This window comes from Sebastes umbrosus, chromosome 16 (genome assembly GCF_015220745.1).
Source record: "Sebastes umbrosus isolate fSebUmb1 chromosome 16, fSebUmb1.pri, whole genome shotgun sequence".
Taxonomy (NCBI): Eukaryota; Metazoa; Chordata; class Actinopteri; order Perciformes; family Sebastidae; genus Sebastes; species Sebastes umbrosus.
Genome location: NC_051284.1, coordinates 28,679,883 through 28,688,715, shown reverse-complemented (window position 1 = coordinate 28,688,715; position 8,833 = coordinate 28,679,883). Strand labels below are relative to the sequence as shown.

The window sequence follows — 8,833 nt, the reverse complement described above, 5'->3', positions numbered from 1 at the left end:
TTTGGGGAAATGCATTTATTCACTTTTTTTTAGCCTAAAGTTTGATAAGAATACAAATAAAAAACTTGATTTGAAGTGCCGTTCATTTAACCCTCTTTACATGAATTAACTGAATTAATAAACAAGCTCGGCTAAAAGGAAGTTTCTTGGCAAATATTGATCAGATGTATTTACTTCCGCTGGTTGCCTGGCAGCCTCATGGTGACTTCAAGAACTCACGCTCCAGCCAACTCCTGTTCCCACACAACTAAACTACATTCTCCCGGATTACGGTCGGCAGTTTTAAACATGTGGTTAAAGCTGTGAGTTGAAACAAAACAAAACAGCAAAACTTTGGCAACAAAACTACTTAGTTATGTTTAGTAAACAATAAAACTACTTAGGAGACCAGGCTCAAAATTGTCCAATACTTTGGTATACGACTACATATCTGCAAAACTAATGACATCCCATCAGCCTCAGCTGTACTTTGTGTTTAGTGCTAATTAGAAAAAGGTAAGAATGTCAGCTTGCTTAGCTAAGATGGTTGAATGAACTTGGGTTGCGTCCAAAATTCCACATTACATGCTATTTAGTACACTTAAACAATGAGATTTTTAGTACGTCTGAAACCTTGGTATGAAACCAATAGTATTTGAATTGCATACTATTTCTAGTGAAATATTACAGTATCAAACACTGGACTACGGCGGCATAAATATCCCACAATGCAATGGTAGTGACAACAGCGTTCATAACGTACGTTGACGGACAGCTCTGTAACGTCAATAACGCTTCAATTAAACTGTAAGTATAAGGTTTCACTTTGCTAGACGTATTTTAAATTAGTTCAGACTTTGATTCTCACAAGCAGTTGTTTTGGTCACATGAGGTTGATACAGGTTACCATGGTTACACGTCTCCAACCGGCAAGGATGCTCTCAGGAAGTGATGATATAAGCATCTGAAAAGATACATACTACTGTTTATTCACACAAAAGTACGTTGAATGATAGTACACATATTGGATATGTAATGCATAGTATGCGATTTCAGAAGAAGCGTAAACCTTATACCTGCTTAACATCTGCATGTTTCAGCATTGTCATTGTGAGCATGTAAGCCTGCTGATGTTAACATTTAGCTCAAAGCACAAAGCTAAAGCCTAAGTAAAGTCTCACACAACCACGAGCACGTCTGTAGACTCAGTGTGCCGTCCAAGTTCCAAAGCTTGTTTGTATCCAGTTTCACCCACAGTTTAGTTTGCGTAGGAGGAAAACAAGCCTCGATATCCGCCACTGTGCTCACAAAGAGAGTTCAGACAAAACAAAACCGAGACACTCTGCAAACAAACTCTCTGTCGTGTGTGTTCTGGTGGTATTTTGGTTTCACTTCATTAACATAAACTTCCAAACTTCTGGTTTGTTCAACCATGAATCACAAAGTCTGTTTTTGTTGGACTTGTTTTTGCTATACGGGACCTGTTTGGAAAAAAACAAATACATGTTCTCAGTGACAGACACAGCCGTGACAGCCAACGCTATTATAACATGTTTATTGAAAACCTTTTTTGACAGCATAGTTTGTCAGGCACAGAGACAGAGAGAGAGAGAGAGAGAGAGAGAGACAGAGAGAGTTGTGAAATAGTTGTTTTCTCCCAGTGGGAGATGTTTGCCCAGAGGGGTTGTTGTGGTGGAATGTTACAGAGGATTCATCTTGATCAAAACAGGTACATTGCAACAAACAAGCTATGAATTACAAATAAAAAAAAAAAAAATCACATAATGCCAAATGGTTAGTTCCACCTTTCTATGTTAGAAACATGAATACAGAGGGAGGAAAAATAAATTATGTGGGATTCGAAAAAAAAAAATAAAATAAAAATAAAAAGACAACCATGACTTTGTCTCGCTATTGTTGTAAAAAAACAAAACTGATGTGGAATGCAAAATGAAATAAACTGTATACGCAAATCATTTCCTCTCTAAGATTCTTATAAAATAGCTCACACAGCTACATAAAACTCTACTCATGTACATCAGCAACGTAAAAGCATATTTCAAACTATAAATTAATCTGGACTAACATTGTCGGGTTAGAACTGCGTGATGAAAATGAAAACGGGATGTGTGAAAGCTAACCATTCCAACCTGGAAAATAACATAAAACAAAAACATGTGAAATATATATATATATATATATATATATATATAGTTTTGATATATCTGGAGGGAAAGGTGCATATCTCCGACACCAGAGGAAGCCGAGATAACGCCACCTCTCCTCCCAGTTTCATCTTCAGATCCAGATTTTGTTTTTATTGAGCAGAAAAGAGAATAAATAAGTCAGTCGGAGTGGAGACGACGGGCGGTTAAAGGCCGATGTGTGACTGTACATACAGTAAGAGTCCCTCCCTGCTGCCAACTATTCATCCAATAGCAAAGAAAACAGGTTCACTCTTAAAAGCATTTGTTGTTTTTAACGTGCGTCTGTGGAGCAACACACATCCGACTCATATCTTCAAGGCCAATACTGATATTTTTACATTAAAGCTGATTATAGTTTGCTGATACAAATACTGTTAAATTACAAATTAGTATTCAGAGTTTCACCAAGGATTTTTTTTTTCCTTTCAACTGAATTTAGACTATTATCTGAAACTCAAGATGTATGTTTTCTAAAATATAAGCAGCAGCACAATGCAAAGGAAACAATACATAACCATCACTTTTCTAGAACAAAACTGTATCGTTGCTGTCGAATGAAATGTGTATTTATCTCCAATTTTGGTGTCAAAATAACACAAGCTTCCACTTTCTGAATGTTCGCTAGTTAGCCTAACTTTACTTGTAAGCTTCCACTCTGTGAGTGAAAAACAAATTTAACAGTTTAATCTTGTAAAGTGACTTGTTTTTTAATCACTATTGGTTGGTTTATAACCAGCGTAATGTGTGCCACTCGGTAGCTCAAAACTGTAATTGCCAGTGCGTCTCTTAGCAACTGTTGCCATGTGGGAAATGACCACCAGTTTGAAGCTTTTTATTGTTTTTTCTTCAAATTTTGGCAAATTGGCATTATCAAAAGTATGCCGAATTAGCTATTAACAGTCCTTGTTTGCAAAGTACCCATGGATGTACAGAAAGGTATCATGGTATTACTTTGATATTGAAGAAAACTTAAAAACGTGGTTATTCTTAGGCAAGTTCTGGAGTTATAAGGGATGTCTTTTTTCATGATTTATAAGCAGATTTATGTACGTCTACAGGTCTTCCCATGCCGAAAACCTATGCTTTAGATAATACTTTATTTCCTTACAAAATTTAGAAAATAAAAAACTGACATATGCATATCAGAAATGTGTTTTTCTTAGCTTGTGAAAAGTTGATTATTTTGGAGATGCATGACTTTCATACGACAACAACGAAATGTATCAGCAAACTGACGGATCGCTCTAATTCTTCCAAAATGGCTTTGGAAAACCTGAAGAAAAGCCAATAAACTCAGTTCTTGGTTGCCATTATTTCTACTATAATGGAACAAGCAGTAAGCACGGCTTTACTTTTGCTGCCATAAACAACACACACGTTAAAAACAACACATCCTTTTAAAGAGTGATCTAACAGAGAGACAGAAGCCAGCGTCAGAATCAAAAGAGTAAGAAGCTCGACAAGGATGCAGAAAAAAAGGCCAGGGAGGGCATCCATATAAAAATAAAATGAAGGATAAATTAAGCCAGGAGCAAAGCCTGATGGGGGGGAATCAGTATCTAATAAAATGACTACTCTACATCATCATCATGTTCTGGCTCTTTAATGAAAAACAACACTGAAAAGCAGATAGCTACGAATAAAAATACTCTCACCATAGGGAAAGCTTTTACCCAGCATGGAAGAATAAATAAAACAAAACACTGTTTCATTAGATCCATCCAACCTTTACACAAGTGCCTTTTTGTCTGTCTTGTTCACTCGAGAAAAATAATAATAATAAAAAATGCTATTACTTTCATAGCCTGCTTCTATAGTGACAACTGCTTCTTTTATTTTATTTTATATTGTTTTGCAATTATACATTCAAAATCAAAATTAATCTCCTTTTTGTTCGCTAAATTATTCCAGGCACTTCATAGATTCGAGTCAAAACTGTACTGAAAACAGAAATAATAACTGGGTGTAACCTTTCACTTTACAAAGACCTTGTTTCTGTGCATAAACCAATAAAAACGTACATAATTTGGTGCTAAAAAAAACACAAAAATCTCCCAGTGTAGTAATATAATTAAATACAAATTGTTCACTCTTAAGTACTTTAAATATTGGGGGATGGTGGGGTATTTCATTAAGTACCGACAGTCTCGTTGGGTGATAACAACAAATGCAGTTCACACACCAGAATAAGGCCATTGCACAGTAAAATGTTGCCACCGTTTCCATTTAGCAGCGAGTGAATCGTGTTTCTGAACCCTTCGATACCGCTTGAACGTCGCTTTCCCTTTTTGTGACTTTTGCTAAAAACAGACTCTGTAAACATTTCAACCCTTTAACGCTTTTTTTTGGGGTCAGCTGGAGACACAACTGCATAAAAAAGGGTTGGGGAAGAAATCCATTTGGCAATCCCATGATCCTTCCCTGCACATGTAACCTTCCGCCCGCCTACATTCGTCAGTGCAGTATTTTGGTTCAGAGATCTGGAGGACTCGGTGAAATAGACTTTTAAGACTAATTTGGCACTTTTTAAATTTTTTTTTTGCAAACTATAGCTAAGGATCCACCACAGACTTCAGAGTCTCCTTTAACAAACCGATATATATATATATATATTCTTATTTTTTGCTGTGTGATTTGTTAAGTCGCACAGCAATGCCTTCATTTCAGTATTAACACTATAGAGCAGCGATAAAATCTCAAGCGTCCGGGAAGGTTTTTTTCTTTTAGGAACACCCGAGCAAGGACATAACAGCTTTACACTTCTGCCTTCAAGCTGATGTTTTGTTTTTTTATCCATGAGTGTGCACACAAGCGCTGAATGTCTTTGCTCAAGGGCACTTTGACACCGCACGCAGCTTGTTAGCATCGACCCTGTGACCTTTCTGTTACAATATAAGAGTTTAGAGCCTTCAGACCGACCTTTAAAAGAAAATATCCACCTACAGAGGCTTTAACACTGTTTACAAAACGGTGATATATTTAATTTATTCTTATATATCTGCGGTAGAATTTTGTGTCTTCTTTCTAGACTGGAGCCAGTGACGTTCAACAATCATGCATGGTTGGCTTTTAAAGCCTCTGAACTCCCACACAGGTGTTTTCAGTTCATCTGGCTGATTAGAGCTCTGCTCAGGACTGTGTGGGCGTCTACAGACTAACTGATTGAGTCTCCTGTTAGCTTTGTTGCACCTGTTAAGGCGGGACAAATTACACATTTATCATTCTGATTGGTAGATGAAGATTTGTGAAATAAATTCCCATCAAAGCTCCACCCACCTTCTACCTGAGCAGAGGTCTAATCAGACAGAATAACTGGAAACACCTGTGTGGGTGTTCAGAGGCTTTTCAGAGGAACCAAAGAATGTGTATTGCAAAGAAGTGAAAGTCAATTGTTCGTTCCATTGCAACATCAGTGCCCAGCAGTGCTAATAAACAATATTTAGTACAGCTTTTTTTTACTATTGATGCGCTGAGCAGGCATCTTGAGCATTTTGAGGTTAGAGTTGGTAAGATTTGTTTGACTTTCGAGTTGGAAATTCGATTTCAGGTCGCGTTTCAGTTGAAATTTTGACTTCCCAGTTAAAATAGAAAGCAACATAAGTTTGGGGTTGGAAACACAACGTTCACTTTTTGTTTATTTACTCTTAAAAATCTGTTTCCAACACTAGTTCGCTTGCATGTTTTCACATTTTTCTGAATGCCGCAAGTTCAAGCATGTTCTCTGATGACTGCTGAAAAGCATTCTGGGAAACGTAGTCATCACTAAAGTTGTGTCATTACAGACTGAACAGTGAAACCACATCAGTAGGAGGATTATTTTCCTTGAACAGGCTGCTGAGGTTCTCTGAAGGCTCTTTATGATTCACAGCTAGTTGTTGTTGTTGATGTTCAATACGTCTTTAAGTACGTCCGTCGCACTAAACGGCCTCTCTCTCTGTACATATCTCATATCTTGAAGCGCTGCTATTTCTTGCCCAGCAAGAGTTAATCGTTGCTTTGATATTGCAAACGTCAACTATTCAAACCAGAATTTGAACTCAGCAGAGAAACGTCCAGCTTCCCCTTCAGTTTCGTCGAGTCCTCGAATCACAATCGCTCTCAAAAAATCATCTTCGCGTCTGTCATACATTCTTATTATTATTTTTTTAAAACTGTAAAAAAAAAGAAAAGAAAAAAAAGATGGATCAAAAACCAGAAGGAGTCTGTGAAAAATAACAGTTCTGTTGTAAAATAAGTTACCAAAAAAAAGGAAATAAAAATCTTTGCGTACAGTACTAAAACCCTAAACTAGACCTTTCGAACCACATGTTAAGTCTATAAATATCTTTACAAATATACACGTTAATTATTCAAATAAACCTTTTTCTGTATCAATGATTAAATGTTTTACACTTTCATGACAGTGTCTTCTAGATTGCAATGCTTCCATCCTAAAACAATAAAAAAATGTAATTTTTTGTCTTTTAAGTACATGGCTGTGAACAGCAATATGATACATATTTGCATTTATATATTTACAATAAATCATTTTCTAGATACATAAAAAAAAAAAAAAACTCCGAACCTTATTGTACTAATTACTGAATGGCCCTGAAACTTCGCCTCACGCTTGATGAGGAATTTGTTCCATGATTATCACAAATTTCCGGGATGCTAAAAACGAGACGATGGCGTCGTACAAACACGTTAATATGTAATCCTCTCCGTCGTCTTCTGGAAAAGAGAAAGAGTGTCTTCGGAAGAACGAGTCCCATCATCGAGTTGATTCTGGCTTTGCTGGTATCTTGTCAACGGATTCTCTTAAAGATCGCAAACTTCTATCGCGATCTGAGAGAGCTCCGTGCAGACGAGAGGATAAAAATCTGAGGTCCTCGCCTACTGGATCGCCAACCGGTCCCTGACCAATGCCCTTCATTCACTCCTCTTTGTCTGTTTTTCAGTCTCAGGAGGTTGTTTTTTTTATCCCAGTAGGCACGGAATGGTTTCACCCCACAGATTGTCCGTAACAAAAAGACTGGCCCGAGTACAAAAATATAATTTCATTTCTGAAAAGAAGAACATGGTTCAACGGCAAAAAATAATCCTTCAATGTTTCAAGGAGTCTCTTGGGGAGGAGGAGGAGGAGGAGGAGGAGGAGGAGGAGGAGGAGGAAGAAAACTCGGAAGAGTTTAAGACGAATAGAAGAGCTGAAGCACTGTGGAAGTATTGCATGCTGAGTTTCCATTTCCATATCTTGAGGAGTCACTGAGAGGTGTTTTTTAATCTGTGAGAGGAGGTTAAAGTCCAACCGTCCCCCCCCCGAGCTCAGGTTTTATGTCCTAATCACGCCGTTACTGGGGAGCGGTTTGGGAAGACAGGGCTCGTCAGGCAGCGGGTCGTGGGCGAACACCGAGTCGTCTCCTGAGGAGCAGGTGCTGTTGGAGTCCTGACAGGTGGGCGAGTACTGCTCGAAGGGCACCGCCAGGTCCAGGTACTCCTGTCAGAGGAGAGGTCAAAGGTTACACCGGGGGGTGTCACAGTCAAATCCCTTCTGTCTGTGGTCACATAAATAAGTGAAGAATTATGTAGATTTACTGTTTTATCACTTTTTGTATGTTAGTAAGAAAACAGACTTTAACCTGTTTTACGATTGCATTTTAATACGTTTCTTTCTTACATAATTTGCATATTTCTTTGACATTAATATTGTCTTATATGATTTAAGTAGAGGTAATAAACAGAGCTGTACATTATCGTCCATTGTACTCTTTGATTTGAACTTGTGCAAATACATATAACTGTAAACCACCATGAAATACAAATAAATTGTTTTAATCCTGCATCACTATGTCAATTGTTCTCTTGTTATATGCTAAATGTATGTAAAAAAACAACAACCATGGTATCATCTTGAACTTGGCGCTATATATACATATATATATAAATGTATCCAATTAAATATGATATGGTGTGACTAGCTAACTCTGGCCATCGTACGAAAGGCGCCGTGCCATCAACCCCAATAGTCCGAAAAATGTCCCATTGGACTCAAAGCCCAGTTGTCCGACACCATTATCCCGAAAACAAACGTCCATTGCTCCAAAAATACTAACTCTCCATGCATCGCACAGAAGCACATGGCTATTATTATACAGAATGACGTCATCAGCGCTTCTCGGTCCTGGTATTTTTTTCCTACCATGGTGAAGGCATGAGGTGACCCGCCCTACTCTGCCTCTGGTTGTCATACCATGAAATTCTTACCCTAAACCTAACTAATGTCACTCGTCCTTCCTAAACCTAACCAACCAACCAACCTATGAAGGCAGCGAGTAATAAGAGGAAGAGTGTTGGGTCATGCCTTTGCCAGCAGGGAAAACAATTGTGAAGGTCCAATGACGTCATGTGCTTCTGTTTGTTGCACGGAGAGTTTGTATTTTCGGAGCAATGGGCTTTCGGAACAATGGACGTTTGTTTTCGGTATAACGGGCTTTCGATCCAATTGGGACATTTTCCAGACGACTGAGGTTTCGGAACAATGGGACATCAGAATAATGGGCTTGTGGGTCGTAGTAGCTGGCAGAGCGATATCTAAGGAGGAGATGTGTGTCTAGATCTCAAAAACTATTTTTATTGGCGAAAACTTTGTTCACATTTCCAGAGAATGT

The 8,833-nt window shown here is 38.1% G+C and overlaps 1 protein-coding gene across 11 annotated transcripts in view; it reads right to left on the bottom strand.

Moving 5' to 3' along the window:
• Window positions 1-1,525: 1,525 nt before the first annotated feature.
• Window positions 1,526-8,833, bottom strand: part of fgfr3 (fibroblast growth factor receptor 3) — an 86,883-nt gene continuing 79,575 nt past the window's right edge. For all 11 annotated transcript variants that reach the window (XM_037746981.1, XM_037746991.1, XM_037746980.1 and 8 more), the window contains one exon: window positions 1,526-7,662. In XM_037746981.1, the coding sequence (XP_037602909.1) occupies window positions 7,498-7,662 (165 nt within the window). In that variant the 3' untranslated portion in view covers window positions 1,526-7,497. The remainder of the gene's footprint in view (window positions 7,663-8,833) is intronic.